This window comes from Hemicordylus capensis, chromosome 2, assembly GCF_027244095.1.
Source record: "Hemicordylus capensis ecotype Gifberg chromosome 2, rHemCap1.1.pri, whole genome shotgun sequence".
NCBI classification, from domain to species: Eukaryota; Metazoa; Chordata; class Lepidosauria; order Squamata; family Cordylidae; genus Hemicordylus; species Hemicordylus capensis.
In genome coordinates this window covers 201,680,156-201,706,294 of record NC_069658.1, presented here as the reverse complement: position 1 = coordinate 201,706,294, position 26,139 = coordinate 201,680,156, and the positions used below count along the sequence as shown (strand labels likewise).

Genomic DNA, 26,139 nt, shown 5'->3' with positions numbered 1-26,139 from the left:
TCAGCTGGCAGCAATGACTAGGAGTGCCTCTTAAAAGTTTCAGCTGGTGAGCTAGCTGCACACTTTCCTGGAAAAGACAGACCTGGCCAAAGTAATTCATATTCTAGTAGCCCCAAGACTGAACTACTCTGTGCAGGGCTGTCCTTGAAAAGTGTTTAGAAACTTCAGTTTGTCCAAATACCACTGCCAAGCTACTTTCTTGTTGAATAAGCCAGATTTGGTTTGCACTGGTGATCTGTTTAGTTTCCAGGCTCATTCAAAGAAGTTCTTACCTTTAAAACCCTAATTGGCTTGAAACCTGGATAACTAATGAACTACTTTATCTCCAGTACTCTCTGTTCAGCATCTGAGGTCCTGCTCCAAGTTCCCATAATCACTAAGACTTGGTGTATGCATACCCAACTGCCCCTATTTACCCGGGACAGTCACAAATTCCCACGTTTCCTGGCTCACAACCACACAATGGAATAGCCCGATTTCCACTGCCTCCTGCCTCCCTTCAGAGAATCATCTGCATCTGAGGCACAACTTTGAGGGAGGAGACTGAGATGGAGAGATTCTATGAAAGGAGCCTGGCCACAAGGTCTCTCTCTCTGGGCATGTGGATTTCCATGCAGGAAAGCAGGATCTGATTCATTTAAGAGAGCACTTGCTTCATGTCCCTGCAGAAAGGGTAGGATTATTTGACAGAGCACTGACTTCTTTGCTTTTCAGAATATTTTTTTTTTCATTTTATATATATATTCCTGCAGAAATGGGTCAGATTCATTTGGGAGAGCACGTGCTTCAGAATTAAGTTTATATCCCTGCCTAAAAGATCAGATTTTTTGACAGAGCACGACTTTGCTTTTCAGAACAATTTCTGCAGTGTGTGTAATATATCCCTGCAGAAAAGGGCCATATTATTTGAGAGAGCACTAATTTTGCTTTTCAGAATAATTTCTTCAGATTATATAATAATTTATTGAGTTTATATATCCCTGCAGAAAAGGGTCAGATTATTTGACAGAGCACTGACTTTGCTTTTCTGAGATCAGATGGTTGCTTTGGCTTGTTGCCATCTATCTACTAGCTATGCACAGAATGCCTACCCAGCTGGTAGGGTGGGGAGAGTAATTTTTTTAAAATTATTTTTTTATTTTTTTGCTATGGCATTGTCTCTATTTCTTATTCTAAAATGTTGGCAGGTATGTGTATGGGCACAAGTAGCATGGCTTTTCCTGTTGTGCAACGAGTACTCTGGACTGTTCTCCCTGTGAAGGCCTTCTGGCACTTGGCTGCTTAAAGAGTCGGGGGGAAGGGGGCGGTTTGCTGATTCCATTAGTGCAGTATTATAATAATTGTTTTAATATTGTCTTATTTTGGATTTCTATGCTGTTAGCCATTCTGAATTTCCTAGCAGAATAAAAACGGTACTGACAATTCCAAAATAAAATAAGTGCACACCTTCCTCTAGTGCAATTTGGCTTTTATTGCAGCCGGGAGCCAGTCTGAAAAGCGTTGGGTGCAGTGCTGAGGACCGCTTCCCCCTAAAACTTGGGTAAACACAAAACCTAGGGTCCAAGAAGACTACTACTCCCAGCGTGCAGCGGGGGCAATCGAGGCGTTCACAAGCCGAGAGACAGAAAAGCCTGTCTATGCCTCCACGAGAAGACTCAGCCGAAGCGCCTTGTGGGATATGCAGTCTTTCTTCCACTGTCGCCCTGTGGCCGAAGGCTCTGCGTGGACTCCAGTTTCCAGGATGCTTCTCGCGCCGCTTTGGAGGCGGCAGGGGGCCGTCGCTTCCTCTCTCGCAGCCATCGTAACCGGGGCTGGAGGGCGGCAGGCGTTGTGGCGGCGGCGGCGGCGGGGCAGGACTGGAGGAGGGAATGAGCGAGGAGGAGGCGGAGGAGCCTTGCGGGAGCGCGAGGAGCTGCGGCGGCTTCCCCAGGTGAATAACCCCGCCCCGCCTGAGTGGTTGCTAAGATACGGGGGGAGAACCCCGCCCCGCCCCTTAGGGCTGCGTTGCTAGGTGACCCCATCTCAACGTGCCTCTCTTGGAGTGCCTTGCTACGATAGCAGGAAGGCCCGCGTGGGCCAGATCCTGGGCGGGGAGGGGGCACAGCACCAGCACGGACGTGGGGTGTTCATTGGGACAGCAGGTGGAGCCAGGCTCTGCTAGCGGGGCGGGGGTAATCTGTCTTGTCAGCTGGCACCAGCTAGGGCACAGAGTCAAAATCAAGAGCAGCGGTGCAATTACCTTTTCACACGACCTCAGTTTTCCTTTAAGTGTTTCCACATGGAAGGGAGAGGGGAAGGTAGTTGGAAAGGGCTCCCCTCCCAACCACACACACAGAGTTTCCGAACGTTCTTGTGAATGGAAATCGATGTTCTGTTGCACTTCTGATCGTGAGACTGAACTGGGAATAAAGAAAATGTATTTTGTTCTTCTCTGTAGGGGTTCTAAAGCTAGACTGGGGCTATACTCGTAAGTCCCATTGAACGCAGTAGGATTTACCTCTGCAAAAAATATGCCTAAGATTGTGCTGTCTGTTTGGTTAATTGAAAGCAAAATGGTTTGGTTTTGCAATGGCTGGAGTGTTTTGTGACTTGCAGTGCAGTCTGGTGAATTGCTGCCTTCGCCACACCAGTTTTATGCCACTTTACCCATTCAGGAGTTTACTCCCAAGTACATAGGAATGCAACTGTGTAGTATAATCCTCAGTATCTTTTTTCAGAAACTAATAATACAATGCAATCCTACACTTATCTGTTCAGAGCAGGGGCGTAACAAGGCTGGAGTGGGCCCGGAGACAAAACTTTAAAATGGGCCCCTCGCTGATACATACACACACACTTCACAATATATTGTCATGTGACATGCCTCTGGGGGGCCCCTCGAGGCGTGGGGGCACCCAGGCAGCCACCTCCCCTTGCCTAATAGTAGTTACGCCCCTGGTTTAGAGTAAGCCCCACTCGGAGGTAGCATAAAAGAGAAACTTGTTTTGTCACATACACAAGATCACATACTTGTACTCCAGATGAGCTGACCTGAAACAAAGGATCCTATGGATTTCAGTAGGAGTATTATGAGCCACTATAGCTAAATGGAACTTCCATATACAGAGGGGGGTATACCTTTGAATACCAAATGCTGGAGACCACCAATAGGAGATAGCCATCACTTTCCTAGTTTCCTTGTGAATGCCCAGAGACTGTATCTGCTGTTGCAAATACAATGTTGGGCTAAATTGACCTTGATCTAGTAAAATAAATTATATTTTTATTCTAAGGCAAAAACCCACTTCACAACTGGTGCAGACATTTAATTTAGTTTTAATGTCTTATTCTGGATGAATACAACAGATTGATTAAAGGCAGGCAAGGGCAGTCTTGAATGCAGTCTTGATTTCTTGAGAGTTGCTTGTCCACCAGCTGCACTTTCATTGGAATCTGTGGTGCATGTGGTTTGGTGAGAGGACTACCATCATTCTGGATCCACAGCTGAAGAGTCACTGTGGAAGATTTTAATTTCCTGCCAGTGATGACATGTGAAAGGGATGGGGAGAGAAGATAACATCCTTTGCTGCAGAGGATTGGATCATGGAAGGCACAGAAATGCTGTTGGACAGAGGGATACCTGGCATGATAGTGTTGACTTGTGATTTATAATACCACAAGTCATCAGTGTTCCACCTCTGTCTCCTTGTTACCCTCAGTATAGAGCAAATGCTGGCGTCCAACCCCGGGAAGACCCCTATCAGCCTGCTGCAGGAGTATGGGACACGCATAGGCAAGACACCTGTATACGACCTACTGAAAGCCGAGGGACAAGCACATCAGCCCAACTTCACTTTTCGTGTCACTGTTGGTGACATCAGCTGCACCGGTTAGTTGTGGTAAAGAACATGTGCTTGGATGAACCAATCGATAATATTTGGGATGGTGTGGGGTAGACGGGGGGGACCGGGGGAGATTGCATGTCTTCCATGGTCCTTCATACTCTTAGAATGGGGTGAATAAGATTCTTCAGCTATGTGTTTGAACTAGGCCTCCTACTACCTATTGCTTTATTTTATTGCCAACTCAAAGGGTAGCTTTTTCATAGCACACTGGTCCCCTTCAAACTACAGTTGCTGGTTCAGCATGGGCTAGGTGGTCTTCATAGTTGGCTTTCCACTGCTGCTTAGTGAAGAGAGAAGTACCTGTATTTTCTAGGGACATTTCCCCTTTTTTGTTAAGCATTTTATCCTGCATTATCTTGACAGCTCAGAGCAGGTTAATACAAGAAGTTCTGGTAAGAACTAATCTTCCTGCTTTGCTTTCACTATAGCAATAGCAATAGCAATAGCACTTACATTTATATACCGCTCTATAGCCGAAGCTCTCTAAGCGGTTTACAATGATTTAGCATATTGCCCCCAACATTCTGGGTACTCATTTCACCGACCTCGGAAGGATGGAAGGCTGAGTCAACCTTGAGCCCCTGGTCAGGATCGAACTTGTAACCTTCTGGTTACAGGGCGGCAGTTTTACCACTGCGCCACCAGGGGCTCTATCCCTTCAGCTGGACTAAATTTGGCTGAAAATTGTTAGGCAGTTCACAAGTTATTCCACTTGTGCCTCAAAAGTTCATGCATCTGCCATCTTGAATTGTAGTGGATGACATAATCACAAACTACACCATTGAGGTACAGCTATAACTGTACCCAATTTGGTTCATATTGGTCTATGCATTGTGAAGTAAGGGTGTGCACAGAACCAGTGGGGGCCAGTTCGACGGCCGGGGCGGAGGGGGATGTCTTTAAGGGCAGGAGAGGATGTACTCCCCCGCTCCATGTTTCCCCCACTGGCGTGCAATTTCTGAAAAGCCCATCAGGGCAGCAGCATACCTCCCTGCCACCCCGTTGCTATATTTACCAGATATACCCAGAAGTACTGGATGTGCCAGCATGTGCACGTTGTGTGCACGCACCCAATGTGCACGAGTGTGACATGTGCATACGCAGGCGCATTTGGTACTTCCGGATATATCCGGTAAACGTAGCAACGAGGTGGCAGGGAGGTATGCTGCTGCCCTGATGGGCTTTTCAGAAATCGCATGCCAGCGGGGGAAACACAGCAGGCGGGCGGTGGGTGGAGGAGTGCATCCTGCCCCGCCCTTAAAGGCGGATGCACACACCCCTGCCGTCGCACCTTTGAGCTGGCCAGGGTTCGAACCAGTTTGGAGGCCCATAAAAGGGCCTCTGAACTGGTTTGTGCACATTCCTATTGTGAAGTTGATAGGGACACATACACACACACACACACACATGGAATGCCTGGTGATCTCATAAGCTTACTTTCCTTAAGGAAAGTAGGCTAAAAAGGTAGCTATACTGTACAGTCATATAGATAAAAATGTAGAAACCTTTTGGTTTAGAATCTACACAAGGTTAGATATGCCATTATAGAAGACTGCCAATAGTAATTAAAAGCCCCCACATTCTTGAAACTCATCCATTCCTACCCTTATGCCTCTCACCCAGTGGGGTACCCATCTGTCATTCAAGTTGACAGTATACTCACCCAGTCCTGGAAACAAAAGTTCCCTCTGTCTACTTGTTTTCTTCCTCTGTGAGAGCTTCTTCATCCAAATTCCAGTCTCGTCCCTTCGTGAGTCCCAGGGTGTGATCTGCCACATTGCTGAAGCTAACCAGATCTGGGTCTGGTCAGAGCTTGTATGGGAGCCAAGGGCATAGCAAGGCTGGAGGGGGTCCTGGGACAAAAAGTGAAGTTGGCCCCTGCCTTCCCTCCCTCTGGGGCCCAGGAACACGGGACATGTAATTAATTAATTAATTCAATTTCTATACCGCCCTTCCCAGAATGGCTCAGGGCGGTTTACACAGAGAAATAATAAATAAGATGGATCCCTGTCCCCAAAGGACTCACAGTCTTAAAAGAAGCATAAGCTAGACACCGGCAACAGTCACTGGAGGTACTGTGCTGGCGGTGGATTGGGCCAGTTACTCTCCCCCTGCTACATAAAGAGAATCACCACATTAAAAGATGCCTCTTTCCCAAGTTAGCAGCGGTTAACTCCATCCCCCACTTCCAATTATAGCTACACCCCTGGTGGAACACTGTCAAAGAACACCCCATATGTTCTCCCTTGGAAGAATGAACAAGGTCCTTTAAAGTGCTACGAGACTAACACATTTTTTCCCCAGTATAAGCTTTTATCTTCTTCATCATACGCACTTGAAGAAAGGCAGGCTACAAAAATGTCATCTCTATTTGTGGTTGGCCAGCCTGTGTTTTCTCACAGGTGCCTCCCTCTCCCTTTCCTCTTCTCAGGCCAAGGCCCTAGCAAAAAAGCAGCTAAACACAAAGCAGCCGAAGTGGCACTCAGGCTACTTAAGGGAGGAAACATGTTGGAGCCAGCACCCCTGGAGGAAGCCAGGTGAGGGCTGTACGGTCTGGAGACTATACAAAAGGTTGGAACCCCAAGGGGCTTTTATTTTGTGTCTCTAGCCACTGCTCTTTGTCTCTGCTGTGGAAGGAAATTTGTGGGCACCTAGGACCAAGGTAAGAGAGCTCCCTTACTGGTGGTATTAATGGAGCAGATACATACACCATTGATTGGCTGATAGGGAGGATGCATGTTAGACAACTGGCAGGGAAGAGGGTCAGTGGCAATGCAAGGGGCTTAATCTGACCTTGCTTTCCCTTTTATGGCTGAGCAAGTCTCCAGAATGGTGGTTATGCCACGGCATCACAATTTAGTTGTCTTTTGCTGTTTGTGGTCAAGTTCAGGAAACAGACTTGACTGTATAGACTCTGTACTTAAGAAAAAGACAACATCTTTGCAGTATTAGCCTCAAGTCTGTGCCAAGTAAAGTCTAAATCTGAATCTCAGACCAGTTCCCAGTGGGAGAGGGAAGGTTATGCACTCTACTAGAACCCCAGCCCATGGACTATTCGGTATCAGAGGCTATCCAGCTCCCCCACCCCTTGGTGAACACAATATCTCACCCCGCCCTGCTTAGAGACCTCACCAGGCATCTTACAGACATTTCAAAGCAAGACAAAGAAATGGGTGAAGGGGATGTTTTTTTTTAAAGTGTGGAAGCTGAGATCTGCATGATGCTGCATTCCAATAACAATTCTGAACTTGTGCATTGCAGTCACAGTCATAGAACTAGGAGGGTTATGCATGTTGCATTACTGCCTAGTTTCCAGCAATGGAGAGAAGGTTGGTGGGGTGGGGATCTCTGTAGAACAAGAAGTGGGTATGCATGTTCTGGGGACGAAGCAGTCTCATGTTTCAGGAACTGCTCCCCTGCATGCTCTTCTGCTACTGAGCTTGCTTTAATATTTGTCACCTTGTCTTTCGAAGCTCTCCTTTCTCTCTAGAGCCCCTGGCTCAGACCACCACTGCTACCCCAGTCGCCTCGCCTGTGCCCATCTTGCCAGTCACGTCTCCCAGGTAACAGGACAGACACAGAAGCTAAATCTCAAGGAGTGGGCTACCCAAAGCTGACTATTGCTCACGTGCACTTGTGTTTTCCCTTTGCATGTCACTGCTGTATTAGAACAGCTGATATCTCTTGTGTCAGGATATTCACTATACTTGTTCCTTCTGTTCCCAAATGACTTTGCTCATAGACTACAAAGCAGTAATGCAGAAGTGGGTGGAGAAAGGGTGGGGGTTTATTTTTAGCAGACATCCAAACACTGGAAGTTTAGGACAAAAATCAAAGATGATATTGTCTGCTGTTGGAAGTACAGGCAATTTGTGGCTGCATGGCATACCTCTGATTGGAACACACACACACACACAGCCCACTCACTTTAGCACTGACTTTCCTCTTAAACTTTTCTTGGTCAGGGTCAGTGCCTTGCCCTATCGTGAGATGGGTTCCAACCCTTTGTTATGAGCTACATCCCTGGGAGATCTCCTGCCCCTCCCTAACTCTAACTTAGCAGGGCTGTTTCAGGTGGCACAGCGACTTGAGAGGCATCCTTTACAGGAACATAGGAGGCTGCCTTATACCAAGTCAGAGCATTGGTCCATCGAACTCGGTATTGTCTACCCAGACTGGCCGCAGCTTCTCCAAGGTTACAGGCAGGAGTCTCTCTCAGTCCTGTCTTGGAGATGCTGCCTAGGGATGTGCACGGACTGGTCCGGAGCCCATTCTAAGGGCCTCCGGACCGGTCCAGAACTGGGGCTGGTTCGGCGGTTCGATGCCGGGGGTGGGGTGGACCTTAAGGGTGGGGGAGGGTGTACTTACCCCTCCCACCGCTTTTCCCCCTCCAGCGCTCCCATTTTTTAAAGCATTTTGGGGCGGCAGGGTACCTCCCTGCTGCCCCTTCCCCCGTTCCACGGAAAAAGGCTTCAAAACCCTGACTGTGCGTGTGCACGTCGCGCGCATACATCACATCAGACGTGTGTGCATGCACATGGCGTACACGATGCACAGACGTGACGCGCGTGCATGATCTGCTCATGCACAGTCAGGTTTTTGAAGCCTTTTGCCGAGGAACAGGGGAAGGGGCGGCAGGGACGTACACTGCCGCCGCAAATGCTTTAAAAAATGGGAGCGCTGGAGTGGGGGAAACGGCTCAAGGGGTAAGTACACTCTCCCCCGCCCTTAAAGAGTTCTCTTCCCCAGTGCCGGACCGCGGAGGTGCAGTTCCGTGCACACCACTAATGCTGCCAGGGAGGGAACTTGGAACCTAGGTGCTCTTCCCAGAGCGGCCCCATCCCCTTAGGGCAGGGGTTCTCAACCTTGGGTCCCCAGATGTTATTGGACTTCAGCTCCCATAATCCCCAGCCCCAATGGCCTTTGGTTGGGGATTATGGGAGTTGAAGTCCAACAACATCTGGGGACCCAAGGTTGAGAACCCCTGCCCTAAGGGGAATATCTTACAGTGCTCACAAATGTACTCTCCCATTCAAATGCAGACCAGGGCAGACCCTGCTGAGCAAAGGGGAGAATTCATGGTTGCTGCCACGAGGCCAGCTCTCCACCCATTCTTGTGTCATCTTTTAACTAGAAGTTCCCCATTGGATATGAAGTCCCCAGTCTCACCGCAGCAGTCAGAGTGCAATCCGGTGGGCGCCCTGCAGGTAAGCAGCTCTCTTGTCCCAAATGCTTGTGTCATAGGAGGATGCCGGCTGTGCAGGGTTTCCTCTCCCAGCATTGGGAATTGGGCTCCCAGGCTGTCAGTCAACACTTTGCCCACACACCGCTGTAACCATGAGGAAGGCTTGCCCTCCTTCCCCACTTGCACTCCGCTTCACCAGCCGCCGGCTTTATCCCTCAACTTGCTCTTGTTTGCCCATATTGGGGTTGCTTTGGCAAGCTCCATGGCTTGAGGTTCCATGGCTTGAGGAATGTGAGCCAGTTGATCCATTGTAGCCAGGAACAAAGAGACACCGATCCAAGATCCAGAATGCTGCATGGGGCTTTTCTACTGCTTCCCCCCACTACACTGCCCCCAAAGTCTCCCTGGTGTGGGGAGTTGCTATTGAAGAGGAAGTCGCAGGAGTCATAAAGGTAGTTCATATGAGCAGGGCTTGGGGGGAGGCAGGGATCCAAGGCCAAACAGGGCTCCCCCCCCCGCACCGTGCATCCAGACGAGCAGTGCAGGAGGCAGGAAGCGGGGCCACCAGACAGCCACAGTGCACTGTGCAGGCAGCGTGGTGTGTTGGGAAGTCTGCCCTTTGCTAGGACACTCCTCCCACCAGCCTCTCTGGTTTCGATGGCTGCCGGCGCCCACGCGACTGGGGAGTGAGGTAGGAGGCACGCGCTTGTCCTCCTACCTCAGTTTTAGCCCAGGTTTCAAAACTGGGCTGCCTGGGGAGGAGCAGCAGGATCAGGCGCAATCCCAGTGCTACACACAACCAGCCCCATGGGGGTAGGATTGGGCTACCCCAGGGAGGACTGGTAGTGTGAATGGCCTTGCAGAATATGAGCAGAAGCACTTGGGTGTGGACACAGGATATTGGCCTTTAGCAAGAAGCAATGCATGTAGGCTGTTCACACACACGTGCAAAACTGGGCAGAGGAAGCCCGGCCCAGTTTAGCACGCGCGTGTGTACTGCTGGGATCAGGCCTGGCGGCGGCAGCGCCAAACCCACCCTCTAAAATGAGGTTAAGCACTCCCTTCACCTTGTTTTTCCCGATCATCTGTCAGCCACGGCTAGCAGACTGTGGCACTCTTGGGGAGGGGGAATCCCCAGAATGCACTGCTCACTTGCGTGGTGCATTGTTGGAGCTCCAGGGGGTGGGGTGATGTGTCCCAGCACCCCGACTCTCAGAGCGACCGGCAGCAGCCAGTGCTCATCTGGGCGGGCAGTCCGCCCACCCATGGAAAAGAAACTGCTTGTGTGCAGGGAGCTCAGCTCTTCAGGGCTTCTTCCCCGCGAATCCTCTTGCCCTTTCTCATTGGTCGTGAGAAAGGGCTCATGGTGTCTGCAGTGCTGAAGTGAACTCCATCTCATTCACATCCCTCCAGAAGACCAGTGAATTCCACACATTTGAACAGAGATTCCTTGCAGGTAATCTAGGCAGCTGGGAAGGGCTGTGGCAGGGCAGTGGGTAGGCTTGTCATTGCACCACTGCAGCAAGAAATGCTCCTTTTTGTAGACCCCCCTGCCCAGTAACTTTAACACTTGCACAGTACGTGCCGTGTTATGTTTTTGCTTCATCATCCTCCGCACCTGCTGCCAATAACCTGGAGATCTTGTCTTGATCCTCCTAACTCTAGGCCACACAAGGATCCTGACTTGCTTTTCCCTCCAGCTACACTTATGGCCTGATCCTGTGTGTGTATGCTCAGAATTAAGTAGTACTGGGTTTAATAGGCCTTACTCTTAAATGTGTATGGGAGCCTGCTGGGTTAGAGACATCCCCTTTAGTAGCAGATTCCTGACCCTCCATTCACTCCATGAATCCAGGCACAGATGAGAAGGAGAGAGTGCATTTCAGATGTTACCTCTGTCTCTCTCCCTCTCCCTCTCCAGGAGCTGGTGGTGCAGAAAGGCTGGCGGCTTCCAGAATACACAGTCACCCAGGAATCAGGGCCAGCACACCGCAAGGAATTCACCATGACTTGCCGGGTTGAGAGGTTCATTGAAATAGGTACTGCATCACAGGGTAGTAGTGTGCACGGACCGGTTCGGAGGCCATTCTACTGGCCTCCGAACCAGTCCGGGCAAGGGGTGGTTTTGGTTCGGGAGGGTTAGGGTGGAGGGTTCCATTAAGGGCGGGGAGGGGGTTTACTCACCCCTCCCGCGCTTTGCAGCTTTGGCGCCATAATTCTTAAAAAAAATGCGGCTGCAGAATCGCTCTCCGCCCACTCCTATGGCTCCGGGGCTCCTTCTTGTTTTAAAAATCGGGCTGCAGGATACTTCCCTGCCGCCCCCAAAGCCCCCTCAAGCCATTTCGCTTTGGCTTCCTGCACTTCGCAGACGGCAGGGAAGGGGGCGGGCGGGCGGGCGGAAGGACATCTCGCTGCCGCCCGCCCGAGCGTGGTCGGACTCGGTCCGGGCGAGATTTAAAGAAGCGAAATGGCTTAGGGGGCGGCAGGGAAGTATCCTGCCACCTGATTTTTAAAACAAGAAGGAGCCCCGGAGCCATAGGAGTGGGCGGAGAGCGATTCTGCCGCCGCATTTTTTTTAAGAATTATGGCACCAAAGCCGCAAAGCGCGGGAGGGGTGAGTAAAGCCCCCACCCCCTTAATGGAACCCCCCACCCCAGTGCCGGACCGCAGCTCCGCGGTCCGGTGCACACCCCTATCACAGGGTTTCATTGAAGCATAAAGATCTACCCAGGATTAACCAATTGTGTCCCGTTACTCGGCTGTCCCCACTCATCTCCCTGTCCTCCTTGCACCTCCACCAGCAGCCTTGGGATCTGCAAGATCCTGGGCACTAGAATGGGAGACTTCCCATAGAAGCAGTTGGAGGCCTGGGTCCATGTATCTATCAGGGCACATAGAGGGAGAGCAACAAGCCAAGGTTAGAGAGGACTCCTGGAGCCGGGTCTCACGATCAGTGAGACCTGGTTTGGTGAGCTAAGCAGGGAGAGTGGGCTAAGCCCGCTCTCCCTGCAGACGATCACAGCAGGAGCCCTGGGCGGCCGGATCGGCCGCCCAGACGTGACGGAGCCGGTGAGGGCTGGGGAGATCGGGGGCCACGTGCCCCCCCCCAGAAGCTCCAATATGCCCTGTGTGAGTGCGCAAGGCATACTGGGGAGACACCCGGAGCCGGGAGGTGGCTTTTCGCCTCCCTTCCGGGGGTCTTCTCATGAGTAGGTGCGGAGCCTTACCGCGGCTATGCACGATTGAGAAGCCTGGGTTTGCGGAGCACTTGCTCCGCAAACCCGGACTTCGGGGCAGGCTACAAAAGTGGGCGAGCCACTTGCAAGCCACCGGGCTCGCCTGAGAGCCTGGTGGTTTACACGAGCAGCAAAAATCAGGCTAGGTTCTCCTAGCCCAATTTTTGCTGCTCGTGAGAATAGCCCCATGGTGCAGTGGTTAGTGTCTGAGTGGGGAGACCCAGCTTCAAATCTTCACTTGACTGCAAGGCTCACTGGGTATTTGGTCCAGTCACTACCTCTTAGCTTAACCTACCCCACAGGGTTATGTGGATAAAATGGGGGAAGAGCGCTGCACATCACCGCAAGCTCCTTGGAGGAAGGGTGAAATAAATAAATATGCAGCTACCAACAATCTCTCTCTAGTCAGGGCTATATGTGTTCTGCACCAGACTTGTGGAATTGGTGGCCTATCAGCCACATATGGCAGCCCAGCAAGGGCTCAGGAAAGCTCCTGGTTTCTGCTGTCTACCTATGACTAGATGGGTTGTCGAGCACCTGGCAGGCAACCGGGCTTGGCTGGTGGGCTGCGCTTAGTTCACAGGTCACTGCTTGTGCAGGCCTGCCTTGCAGTAAAGCAGACATTACGCTTGTTCACATGACCAACCATAGCAGGGTAAAGGGAGACTGTATCGTCAAGTCGGTGTCGACTCCCGGTGCCCACAGAGCCCTGTGGCTGTCTTTGGTAGAATACAGGAGGGGTTGACCATTGCCTCCTCCCACGCAGTATGAGATGATGCCTTTCAGCATCTTCCTAGATCGCTGCTGCCCGATCTAGGGGTTCCCCATAGTCTGGGAGACATACCAGCGGGGATTTGAACTGGCAACCTCTGGCTTGCTAGCCAAGTCATTTCCCTGCTGTGCCATTAAGCAGGTTAGGAGCAGGAAAACCCAGGAAGCGAGGCTTGTGTGGAGCCCCGGGGCCCAGTCCTACCCTATTGGTCCAGGGCAGGGCTACCCTGTTCTCATACCTAACCTTTAACTAAAGTAATAGGGGCAAAGCCCCATCTCACCTCTGCTTACTTCTGCACTTCCTGGGTGGGGCAGGGCTATAAGGCTGATCGAGGAGCTGGGGGCCTATGTAACTAATTAGCCATTCAAAGCAGTGCTTGAACTTGATGGGAGACAGGAAGCATGGAAGGTAGCGGGAAGACCCCTGTAGCACCCCCGTAATCATGCATCTCCTTGCTTTTCTTCCCTACGGCTCCTGTGATTTGTTTCCTATAGCTGAGCCAGCTTCTAAATTGCTGTTCCACCCTTTCTTCTTCTCCCTCCAGGCAGCGGTACTTCCAAAAAACTGGCCAAACGCAATGCTGCTGCAAAGATGCTGGTGCGGATCCATAATGTGCCTCTGGACCCACGAGAGGGCAATGAGGCTGAAGTGGAGGAAGACCAGTTCTCAATTGTGAGTTTGGGCAAGGAGAAGTCAATCAGAGCAGCTGCCTTGAACGGGCTTGTGCCCACTAATGGGGTGCATCAGGCTCTGCAGAGACACCTATGCTGGACATCTGCTCTGAGCCAATTAAGTAACCTTATAAGCAAATATTCCACCCAGTCTTCTGTTCAGTCTTCCCCGCTCTTAGACATCAACCATCTGGCTTCTCACCCAGATACTTGCTATCAGTTCTCTCCTAGCCTCATGCTGGGAATTTTTTTTTAAAGGCTTTGTTGGTGGGCAGACTTGCTCCAAAACAAGTGTCTTGCTTTGGGGATGATTGTTTATTTTGTCGTGCCATGGGAGAGGCAGCTAGCAAAAAGTCGGGATTTAGCCACTCCGCAGTCATCCTTTATTGTCCGTGGTGGGAGGAGTTACAGGGGAACTAGCACAGCCTTTGCAGTCTGTCTGGTATCATTCTCCCCACCCCAACTCCATCGTCCTGTCCTTTTGCCGAATGTCAAGGGAGTGGGACCCCTGAGCCTATTCAAGTAGGGCATTTGGGAGTTGGAGGTTGTGACCACCGTCAGCTCTGGACTGGCTTCACAGTCACACACCAAGCATGGCAAGAAGTGCCATGTGCAAAAAGGGTTTGCCTTTTGTGTTCTCATCCTGCTCTGCTGATGGTTGTGAAGTCAAGCTGGACCTCTGCTTGCTACTGCTGGTAGGCTAGAGTGAACTGGAATGCTAAAGCACTGGAGCAGAAAACGCTATTCCTACAGAAGGCCCTATTGCCCTAGAATGGTTTGAAGGGAAAGTGTGCCATCGAGTCGGTGTCGACTCCTGGCGCCCACAGAGCCCTGTGGTTTTCTTTGGCAGAATACAGGAGGGGTTGACCATTGCCTTCTCCCACGTAGTATGAGATGGTGCCTTTTAGCATCTTCCTATATTGCTGCTGCCTGATATAGGAATGGTTTAGGCCAGGGATTCTCAGCGTTGAGTCCCCAGATGTTATTGGACTTCAACTCCCATAATCCCCTGCCCCAGTGGCCGTTGGTTGGGGATTATGGGAGTAGAAGTCCAATAACATCTGGGGACCCAACGCTGAGAATCCCTGGTTTAGGCAACAGTTATTGCTTTTGGGACATAAGCGTCCCCAGAATGCCCATCACCTTCCCAGCCCACCTGCTTGGCCATTTAATGTTTGAAGCAGGGGTGGAGTTTTCCACTCCTACTTCTGACACCTAGCACTGTAGGCAATGCCAGAATAAGATTTTGTGTTTGAGCCCCTGGAAGTACAGTGATTGTTCAGCTCTGCATTACAAAGGAGGGATCGTCAAACCAAGTCGAAGCCCCCAGTGTAGTGCTTGCTGCTTTAAGCAGCATTCTGTCGGGCTCAGTAGCAAGACAAGTACTCTTGAGTCTTGCAGTGGTGGTGCTGGGGGGTGGGTGGGGAGAACTGGGGGGTGAGCAGGCAGTAGATGAAGGGGACAGGCAGTAGTAGCAGCCATGAGAGTGGCTTTAAGAAGCACATCATGGCCTCTCATTCCCTGCTCACTGGATGCTCACTGTTTTTGAGACTTCAGCCAGCCTGGCAAACACATCTCTGCTCTCGTCTCTGTAAAACATGAAGGATGGGCACTTCTTGATAAGAAGAAGAAGAAGAAGAAGAAAACGAAGGTTCCGGAGGTGGTGTATTCAGCCTCAGAGCCTCACTCTCTCACACACGCACTGCAAGCAGTTTATACACAGCCAGAGAAAGGCCCGCAGAAGGGGCCAGGAGAATGAATGAGTACTTGTCCAGTGTGCCCTGTAGTGGATGCAGTCCTGCCCAGGGGAAGGCAGCTGGCCTGCCAGAGCCACCTGACACTCCCCTTCGCATCCTTGTTGTGTTATCAGGCCTGGCAAGTGGCAGAGGCTGCATGAATCTGGGGCAGGGCTGTAGTCTGAAGGCACCTGACGCAGCCGCTTTGGACAGGGCTGGAGCAGGTGCAGCCTGGTGGCCAGGAGGCAGCTGTGCAGCGTGAACAGAGGGGCTGCAGCTCCAAGGTTAGTCCACAGAACTCGGATCAGGGCCATCTCGGTGGGATATCCAGAGCAGAAGAGCTCAGCAAGCTTGGTATGCCAGGACTTTAGCCTCATTAAAATATAGAGAACTGGGGACGCACTAGCAAGTAAACGTGAGTGAAGGAGGGTAGATATCATAGACTCAGGGAACAAAGGGGGACTAGGAACCATTGGGAAGGAGTGCAGCCATTTGTGACCCACAGAAGCCTCAACTCCACCTCCAGTGTTCTTTCTTTTTTCCTCCCCTGGGAAAATACAAGGGCAAGAGCCCACAAACCTCACCAGCCACCCTGTGACAACCCACTTATAACCCGGGCAGGTTTTTGTTCTGCAGCAGATGTGATGTGGTACCAGCTCTTGTTATTTCCCAGGCAAACATATTGCTGGGCAAGAGAAACAGCTTTCGCCCTGCAGCTTATATTGGAAAGTGTCTATATATCGGGTGTTTCTTACCTGAAGTCTCAGTTAAAGAGCCCGGAGTTATTTTGCATAAGACAGCTTCTTGTCAACCACTCGTTTGGTCTCAGCCCAGTTTCAGTATCAAGTGTAAAGGCTCGGTGGCTAGCTACACTCTTTCAAGCACCTTGCTTTCAAACTGCTCTCATCAGCCCCAAATAAGTTCCTTCCTCTGCTTTTATACTGTCCAAAGTGAAATCCAACTCTCTCTGGGTCTTAGTGCCACCTTTCAGGTGTTTGGTACAGTCATTGGAAACCTATGGAGGACTGAGCTCTTACTGGTGGGCTCTCATCACTGGTTGCTCACTTTTAGATGTTGGTAGGAATCTTGCTCTCCGTGCAGAAATGGTAGAGGTGGATGACGGGAAGCCCCAGTCACACTATAGATTTTGCTGGTTGTGTGTTTTCTTAAAAATTGATTGTTTCACTTCTCCAGTTCTCTCATCTCAGATAGGCACAACACACACACACACACACACACACACACACACACACACACACACACCCTTTAGTGGGTGTTTTTGAGCTGTGAGGCTCTTGAGCTGATATGGAGGGCCAAGACAGGGACTCTGAGGCGCAGTTCTTTCCGTTCTGGGAGGGCAGGGGTGGTTGTTTTGCAGACATCTGTGGAGGAGGGGGAGGAGGAAGGGCCTGGTCCTCTTCTAAAAACCTCTTTCCTATTCCTCAGATTGCAGGCAACAAACTGGATGGGGTGAAGGGTCGGGGGTCGGGCTGCACCTGGGACTCCCTGCGCAACTCAGCTGGGGAGAAGATCCTGCACTTGAAAAGCCACCCACTGGGGGTGCTTAATTCTGGGTTCTGCAGCCTCCTGCAGGAGCTCTCTGAAGAGCAGAGCTTTGATATCAGCTACCTCGATATTGGTAAGTGCAGGGTGGGCTGAGTGGGCAGGGTGTCTTCCCATATAGGGGTGGAGGAATTCTATTCATTGAGATGATGATGATGATGATGATGATTTTTTTAATGTCTGCCTGTTCACTGATTTAAGTGTATGAATTTAAGGTTCTCCAGTTACAATCAGAGTGGTCAAATAGCCCAAAACAGATGGAGCCACGCCAGTTTTAACACTGCCCACATTTCAATTGTCATGTCAGATGTCTAGATGAGCTTAGATCCTATGTCAACAACCTAACCTAGATTTCGAGGCAGGACTTCAGTATTAGCGGCCTTAATTTTGGCCTGATACATGGTTTATTGAGGATTTTCCGAAGCTATTCTCAAAATTGATCAAAACTGGACTAACAGAGCCCAGCCTGGTTTTGATCAGTTGTGGGAACCCCCCACATGCCAGCCCACCTAACAACCCCCCCCTTAAACAAGGTTAACGGAGTGAGCGCTCCATTCACCTTGTTTTTTCAGTCGTGTGTCGGCTGGCATACTCGGGGGGGAGGGGGGACCCCAAGAAGGCACCGCACATTTGTGTGGTGCCTTTCTGGGGTTCGGGGGGCTGGGGCACTGCACAGTGGCGCTCCCCTTCCCCCCGCAGCTCCCAACGGAGCCACGGCCGGCAGCGCCCGACTGGAGCAGCCATTCGTCTGGGCAGCTGATCTGGCTGCTCAGCAACGAGCAACTGCTCATCTGCGGGGAGAGCAGGCTAAGGCCGCTCTCCCCGCCAAACCCCATCTGGCGCTTCGCACGGCTTGTGTGAAGCACCTCTCCATATTGCTTTATTGATTGAGCTATTGTCGCTTTCTCCATTCTAACAGTTGAGGACCCTCCTCTCTGCACAGAGCTAAGGTTCTTCTCTTATTCATCTCACCCCTAACATAAGCATTGCTCAGCCAGACTAGCAGTCCTCCTGGCTCAGCATTCTCTATTAAGAATCTCAAGTATTTATATAGCACTTTAGGATGATCAAAGCATTTCATCTGCATTATTTCAAGACTCTTTACAATTAGCCTGTGGAATAAGTTGGTATCATCATCTCTATATTGCAGATGGGAGACAGAGGCTGAGAGAGAGTGGTTTGCCTAAGGCCACTTAGTCAGTGCAAGGCACAGGCGAGATTTGAACCAAGGACTTCCTTGCTCACATGAGCCACACCACTGCACCAGCACTGCCCTCCAAGCATAGTCAGCCAGATGGCCCAGGAAAGATCACAAAAGGAAGGCAAAATGACGCTAAATGTCTTTCCTTGTCTCTAGAATCAGGTAGGCAGAGGTATATTTCCTCTGATCATAGCAGTGCTCTACCTAGCTGATGGCCATTGCTGTAACTACCCTCATCTGTTCTTTCTGGTCATGTGCTGAGAATGCTGGAATGCCCCTCTCTCCATTAAAGGGAACTGAATCACTGTATTTACATCTGATGGAGTGTAACCTTTTTCATTCCTTGCCCACTGCTGGATCGTTTGGAACCGATTCCCTTTCACAACAGCCGCAGAAGACTAGTTGCCCTGTAGGAAGGACAAGATCGGCAGTTGGTGACATAGTTACATCAGTTTTTGACACATCAGGGACTGACCCATCCACCCCCTGCACTCAGATATTAAGAACTGGAATGTGTGTATACTTCTCCTCTTGTGGGTTTTTCTACTGGTTCCATTACAGTTTAAAGAAGCAGAATTTGGACAGAGTTGCATTCTTCAATTTAATGGAACAACTCGTCCATTTAATGTACATTTGCTGATGCCTACCCTGAGTCCTCTGGACAGTGTGGACTATCAATAGAAATGTTGCTCTTTTTCCTCCTTGGGTGATGCCGTTTCTTTTCCCTTCCCGCAGATGAGATGAGCTTGAGCGGCCTGTACCATTGCCTGGTAGAGCTCTCCACACAGCCAACCACAGTGTGCCATGGCTCTGCCACTTCCCGCCACGCGGCCCGTGCTGATGCTGCCCGCAATGCCCTGCAGTACCTCAAGATAATGGCAGGGGGCAAATGAGGGCACCCTGATGCCAGCGAGGACTCTGGGCAGCTCTGGATTCCCAAACAGCTTGTCGTCTCCGTTCTCTGGTCTGCTAATGAAGCAGCTTCCTTTCCCCCTGAATTGGCAGCGGGAGGCCGACTTGCAGGGCCCATGGGAGAAACAGTCGGGCTGCACCTCTTATATCCTGTGGGGAGGAAAAGGATTGTCATTTCCAACCGGAGTCAAGACTTGGAGGGGGTTTGCTGTACCTGCAGCACAGAGGAGGTTTGTGGAGGCTTGTAACCCTGAGCATGAGGGGCTGGGATTGCCCGTTAGTAAGCCAGCCAGCATTCAAGAAGTGCCTTGGAAAATGAACTACTGGTGTTGGTGTGTTAAAAGCAGGCGCCCATGACAGATCTGTTGCACAGAGGGCGGCAAAGAAGGTGTGGGTGGATGCTGCTCTCAGAAATGAATTTGGAGATCATTTTCAAGGTTGCAGATGGCCGCGCGGCATGGGTTAGCCGCCTTTTGGGGAAATGGTCACAGCTCTGCTAGTATCAGACCAATTTAGGCATATTATACACCAAAATGAAGATAAGGAGCGGTGCTATAAAATATTAAATGGTAGCGGAACTGTGTGATAGGTGACTTGCTCTAAGTGGGGGAAACCCTGGAAATTGTGAGGGAAATATGGCATTGCACTGCCATTTTAAGCTTTTCATGTAGCTAATTCAACCCTACTACTTGTTAGACAGCTCATTACCTGCCACATTAGATATGGCATGTCCAGTCAGATTGCTAATGACAAAGTTAGGACCGCAAACAGGAGGCATACCTGTACTCAAAGTGGGTCCAAGACAGAAGCACATGCTACAAACCGCATCTAAATACAAATTGACACAGAAATATGGATTGTGTACAAACATACATTTTCAATTATCTTAAGGTACAAGGTTTACAAAATAAATTAACATAACACTCTTGCATAAAGAGTGTAAGAAAATCATTAAGCAACACAACTGGGATAGTGAGTGGCATCACAGCCACAGCCAGCAGCACATTTCAGATTGTGATAGAAACAGGAGATCTTGCTGTTTTGCAGTGATCAAAGGAGGCAACTTTGTCTAGACAACTGACCAGATACCAGACTTGGCATGTTCAGGGCAAATGCATTTTATCTGCTGGTAGCCGGATCTTTGCCCGGTGATTAGCATGTGTACCATGAAGCTCAACAGCATCTTTTTGCCTGGGTAGCATCTGCAGAGTCATCTTGCTCTTGGTAAATGGTTGTAGCCTAGAATGATAAATAGTTTTGGCATCTGGGATACCACATGTTGCACACTACTCTCAGCATTTGAGTAGCACACATCTTGTCCAGTAGCAGTGATGAGGTGAGTTCCACTCCCTCGCACCCCCCTCTTCTAGCAGGACTTCTTTCCGTGACCACTGAAGGACAATACTCGGACATGGCCATTTAATGCATAGAAGCTTAGCAAGTTCTTCACTGGTTCTGAAAGCCTCATGGCTACAGCGTATAAAATGGGTGCATCTTTGTTGTCTTGACTGGAACAGTCATCCATGTTTGCTTTTGTGGTCAAGAAGTTCAAGAGTAGAACTAGAACATCTGTATCTGAGTAGATTACTACAGCTTGTTCATAACCTCTTTCATCTGCCTCACAAACCTGAAGGGTCTGTCTTGTGTCAGTCTCCTCATGGTTTCCCTGAAGATCGGGGGCAGTGTCCCTTACCTTGATTGCCCTCCATTGGATTTCGTTAAGCCAACACTAGTCACCAGCTCTTATTGCTGTTGCAGCTCTACCCCTCTCATCATGAGGACATCATTGGAGAGAATGCAGGCTGGATGCTTCGGGCCCCTTCACTTGGAACGTGTGACATCCTCCAGTATATCAATCAAAGATGACATCCGCTCTGGCTGTATGGTCACTGAAGTGTACCACATGCTGGAAGATGTGCATACTCTCTAGAGGTCTGATATCCACAAGGCTTCCCTGAGGCTTGAATCAGTGCATGACTTGATGCACACATTTTCAGATCAGAATGTGGAACCTTGCATGGAGTGTCTGGTAGTAAGAAGGTGGATAAACTCTGCTATTGGTGTGTTTATCTGTGCTCCAGTCTGCAAGTGAAAGTGGCACTGGAGATATTTCCTATATTAGGACATCAGAAATTTGTTTACTTCTGCTGTCAGCATCTGCAGCATTAAGTGGCCTCTGCATGAGCTTACCATCAACTTTGATCATTTTCTCTACATTCTGATGTGTAGTAACATTTGATTTGTACAATGAAGCAAACGGCTTTTAGTTTGGTTTTGAGGTATGTTTTTTCAATGGATTGTGAGGTGGGACATCGCTCTGATTAGTTGTTCCTGCATATTGCTGACTGAAATTTGTATTCCTCACTACTTAGCCATCAGTATTTCTTTGGTCATATCATTTGGGGCCATGTCTTTTGTTAGGAAGATCAGAGGTATATGGCTGTTCTTAGGTTTCATGACAGCTGTGGATGATACTTTGAACACATCAGATCTTTCCAGCCAGTCTGTGGTGGTTTTTTAAAATTTTAATTATGCATCCTGTGTCCGTCTTGAAGGGAAACCATCTGATTGTATGAATGCAGCTTCATTACCATCGTCTTCAACTGAAAGTCTACTGAATAGACTTTCATCAATCTGTGAAATGTGCAATTGCTCATCCAAGACTGGTGCCTGGCTTGGTCATTTTGTGCAGTGCCAATGATTCCATTGTGTACCTTGCAGATGTTGTTTTTCCATTCTGTTGCGTGACCTAAACAGAGTGTTTTTTTTAAAAAAAAGTTTGGTTTCACCACAAAATTTCCAGCACTGAACTGACAATGGATCTCTGGTGCTATACTCTCAAGTTCTTTCATATCAGCGAGATATACAATAAGCATAGTTTGTATGCTCATGAATTGTGAACCGTGGTGGCAAATGCTTTGAGGTGCAATGTCCAATTGGCATCCCTTGCAGCTGGTATGAAGTCCGTAAGATCTCCACTTGTCTCATTTAAGTAGTCTGCGTCACAGAATTGGGGTTGGCAATGTGTTGAGCACTGAAGTTTTCTGTGATATCTTTGATTTTGTGCTTGCATCAGGTTTTATGTTACCCACCCCCCGGCAATCTCCATTGTCTTAACCTCTACACCAGAAAGTATCCACTGTGCTTTGTGATAGCTTTTTTGACTTCCACATAGAAGTCAGGATCTATGGCTACCAGCTATGACTCCAACACAGGCCACTGTGTGTGCCATATGTCGGTATATGTGCACAAACCATGTGAGAATATGCTTTGCTTTCCAACATAGCATGTGTGCATGCATACACACCAGATTCTGTCTACAATGATCCAAGCCAGTATTTTCCATGGGCTTGCGAATTGCTTTGAGGTAATTGAAACACACACGGAGCCCTCCATGTACAAAGATGGCACTCTGAAACTGCATTTGCTCATACCAGCTTCTTCCCCCTGCTGTACAGTGACGTAATGGCAAGGACCTAAAATTGTTATAGAAGCTATTCTTTCTGAAGATATCACTGCCTGAAAGAAGTCTGGTGTCTTATAAGTCGTCTGGTCAAGTTTGCCTCCTTTGACCACTAGTCTGGAACTAGTGACATGTGGGTGCAAAACAAAATGCAATGTGGCAAAAGGCACTTGTTTTGAACATGATTTGAAATGTGCTGCTGCCTGTGGCTGTGATGCCATCCACTGTTCCAATCCTCATGATTTTCTCATCATTAAGCAACAGGATTAATGATCCATTATTATTAGAAGTTGATTTATTTTGTAAACCTTGTAACCTTCACATAACTGGACATGTTTGTGCACAATCCATATTTGTGTGTTTTATTTATTTATTTATTTATTTACCTAGATATTGTTTGTAGCATGAGCTTCTGCCTTGTGCCCCTGTTGTGAGGGGAATAGATGTGTCTCCTATCGACAGTCCTAGCGTTGTCATCAATATGATTTGGACATGCCATACATCAAATGGTAGTTAATGAGTTGTCTGACAAATATGTAATAGGCTTGAATTAGCAATGTAGGAAGGTTAAAATAGCAGTGCTGTCTGAAACCATATCCCGCCCCCCCCCCTCCATACTTCCAGGTCCGCCCGCCCCCCCCCCCCGCTTGAGCTCTTGTAGCAAATCACCTGTCAAAGATAGGGTTCCACTACCCTATTAAGGCTGTCCACACCACCATTGAACTTGCTACTGGGGAGGGCTGGTGGGGAGGCAGGTTCCTACTTGCCTTCTGGCAGACGGTCCTGCTGCTCCCCGTCCCTCTGCCGCTCATGTGCCCACATGAGTGCTGGGGCAGCGAGTGGCAGACCAGGGATCTGGAGGAGGAAGTCCTCCACCATCCCACAATGCACTGCACAATGAGCACGGTGCATTGGGGGATTTCCTGGCTGTTTGGCGCTCTTTACACCTGCCTCTATGGTGTCTGAGCATCCACATGACCGGGAGGGGTGAGAGAGAAGGGCACACGTGCCCTTCTACCTCACTTTTAGCCCAGGTAAAAAACCCGTGCTACTCCAGCAGTCCTTATGAGCAGCCCTGTCTGGATAGGGCTGCTTATGTGAACAACCTTATAACATTCTGTTGCACCGATCATTACCTTTGTTTTGGTGTGTAATATGTCCAAATTGGTTTGGTACTCACAGAGCTGTGACTGTTTTCCCAAAAGAATCCTAGCCCGTGTTATGCAGCAATTTGTGACTTTGAAAATGATCTTCAGATTGATTTCTGAAGGCAGCATCCACACACATATTCTTTGTCACCCTCTGTAGAGTAGATCTGGCATAGGTGTCTGTTTTTAACATGCCGGCACCAGTCCAAGTAAGTAAAGGTACTGTGGCTGGCCTACTATGTCTGTAGGCTATGGTAGTCCTGTCTCTCGGTGACTCTCTTATGTCCCCCTTTTTATGGGTGGACAAGCACTGATCAATTTAGCCATGGTTGGGGGTTGCAATAAATCAATTGGATTTTTTTTTAATAAGAAGGTGTCTTCTTTTACCTGCTGGACCCTCAAAGCAATCAGTATGGATTAATGTAAAACTGTACCCCACTGACCATTGTTCCAAAGCTCTTAAGACAGACCTTTAGTTTTAAAGCTATTCATGGGCTATGCCTTTTCATGTTGCAGATAGAAAGATCACCCATTTGAATGCTGTCCAACCTAAAAGACATCCCTGCACAAACAAAACTAGCAGGGAGAAAGAGTGGGGCCTATCCTTCCTGATATGCCGAGTTTCTAAGTGTGGGGAGTTTGGGGTGATTGGTTCCTGCCTCCCAAAGGCAAGGGAGGAGTGCAACAAGTTCCATCCATCCTGCCATGCCACTCCTACCACACGTTCCCTTTCCTTGGCACCTCCCACCCAAAGGTCATCCTACCTTCCCTAGCAATGGAAGTTCCTCCTATCTGCCATGAACTTCCCTGAATGGAAGTTCCACATGCAAAGACATTATACCTCTGAGTACCAGCTGCAGGGGATAAACAACAGGGGGACTCTGTTGTCCTCATGGAACATTGGAAGCTGCTTTTACAAGTCAGACCACTGATCCATCTAGCTCAGTATTGTCTACACTGACTGGCAGCAGCTCTCCAAGTTTACAGGCAGGAGTCTTTCCCAGTCCTACCTGGAACAAACCAGGGATTCTCTCTGTAAACCGCCCTGAGCTATTTTTGGAAGGGCAGTATAGAAATCAAATGGATGGATGGATGGATGGATAGTCACCCATCCAAATGTAATCTTGCGTAGCAAAGGGGGACAGTTCATGCTCACTGCTGCTGTAAGACCGTAGTACTCTTGCCCTGTTTGTAAGCTTCCCAGAGGCATTTGGCTGGCCGCTATTGGAAACAGGATCTTAAATGAGATGCAGACTAGTGGCTTGCCTGAGACAGAAAACCGAGTAGAAAGCAGAATAGACTCTCAGCCCCAAACCTCCCAAGTCATTTCCACTTCCAAACATTAGCAGTCCTTTGACTGAGTGGTGCGTTCTGTGAATAAGCCAAATAATGTTTGCAAGATTACTTTACAGGGCTGCCTGGGGTGGAGTGGGGAGATTATATACACACTCTGCCTTATTCACTGCCACGAAAACCACTGCCACAAGGTGTCGTTTTGGCCACTCACTTAGATGGCTTCTAAAAACTTCGAAACACCAGGCAACTCTGGGCACAGGAGGTCACCTTCACCTTCATGTCCATGCCCTGTTTATGAACTTCCAGAGGAATCTGGCCTGCTGTTAATCTCCCTTCCAGACCACCACCACTGCAGAAGTCCAATTCTCATTCTTTCCATTTCTGCAGGAAAGGTTTCCGTCCCCTCCCTGACGGTCATGGGGCAACATTCAAGCATGCAGCTTCCCCACCACCACCTGCAGCCTGAAATGGCACAACCCAGGAAAAGCTTTGTGCATCATATTTATGTACATACCTATGTAAATGTTTGCATTGCTTTTCTCTATAGTAATGAAAAGTGCTGCATTCTGAGACTGATGGCAAGATGTGCACTTCACCCCTGCCCCACTGGCCTACCCACAGTGACACCCACAGTGCTCTTTCCACACACACCATCCGTCTTTTAGCTAGTGGGCCTGTCAACCACTGTCATGCCTACCCCACCCTTCCCCCGTTATTTTTCTAAAGATGGAGCCAGTTATACAAGCAACAGCCCTTGGCCAGAGATAACATAAATGTGCATGATGTGCATGACTACTATTTCCACTATAGCAGTTATACTTTTTCAAACTGACATGATCACCGAAATTGCTGCGGGCAGAATGCTGTGCCCCGGTTCGTGTGTTCAGTTTGCAAGGAGCAGCATCCATCAGCTGTCTGCAAGAAGCTTTGTACAGAAGACAAGAGTGGCTGACATTCTGCATAGGGGAACACTGGGGTTAGGGACTTGCCAGGGCTGCTATACAATATGAAAGGCAGCCTTGACGGTGTTGGCTGACAGGACAGCTGCAGAACAACTTAAAACAACTTCCAC

General features: G+C 49.3%; 1 protein-coding gene across 6 annotated transcripts; it reads left to right on the top strand.

Moving 5' to 3' along the window:
* The first annotated feature begins 1,727 nt into the window (after window positions 1-1,727).
* Window positions 1,728-25,643, top strand: TARBP2 (TARBP2 subunit of RISC loading complex). 6 transcript variants are annotated; one of them, XR_008316370.1, is made up of 10 exons: window positions 2,012-2,467; window positions 3,699-3,868; window positions 6,316-6,421; window positions 7,358-7,447; window positions 9,019-9,091; window positions 10,991-11,108; window positions 13,622-13,749; window positions 16,931-17,123; window positions 18,198-18,410; window positions 18,984-19,115. XR_008316370.1 is itself a non-coding variant. In XM_053297091.1 (9 exons), the coding sequence occupies exons 1-9, from the start codon at window positions 1,869-1,871 to the stop codon at window positions 19,139-19,141; spliced, it is 1,098 nt and encodes a 365-aa protein (XP_053153066.1). In that variant the 5' UTR covers window positions 1,728-1,868; the 3' UTR covers window positions 19,142-24,143. The 6 variants fall into 6 exon arrangements, 4 of the variants coding, with proteins under 4 accessions (XP_053153066.1, XP_053153065.1, XP_053153064.1 ...); XR_008316369.1 differs by lacking the exon at window positions 18,198-18,410 and adding an exon at window positions 25,455-25,643 and having other exon boundaries at window positions 2,015-2,467; window positions 18,984-19,390; XM_053297091.1 differs by lacking the exons at window positions 2,012-2,467; window positions 18,198-18,410 and adding an exon at window positions 1,728-1,930 and having other exon boundaries at window positions 18,984-24,143.
* Window positions 25,644-26,139: the final 496 nt, after the last annotated feature.

Coding starts and splice junctions, on each gene's coding strand:
- TARBP2 (XM_053297089.1), top strand. CDS start 2,367: ATGTTCTGTTGCACTTCTGATCGTGAGACTGAACTGGGAATAAAGAAA. Junction 7,448..9,018: donor TTGCCAGTCACGTCTCCCAG/GTAACAGGACAG, acceptor TCTTTTAACTAG/AAGTTCCCCATTGGATATGA. Junction 13,750..16,930: donor AGGAAGACCAGTTCTCAATT/GTGAGTTTGGGC, acceptor CCTATTCCTCAG/ATTGCAGGCAACAAACTGGA.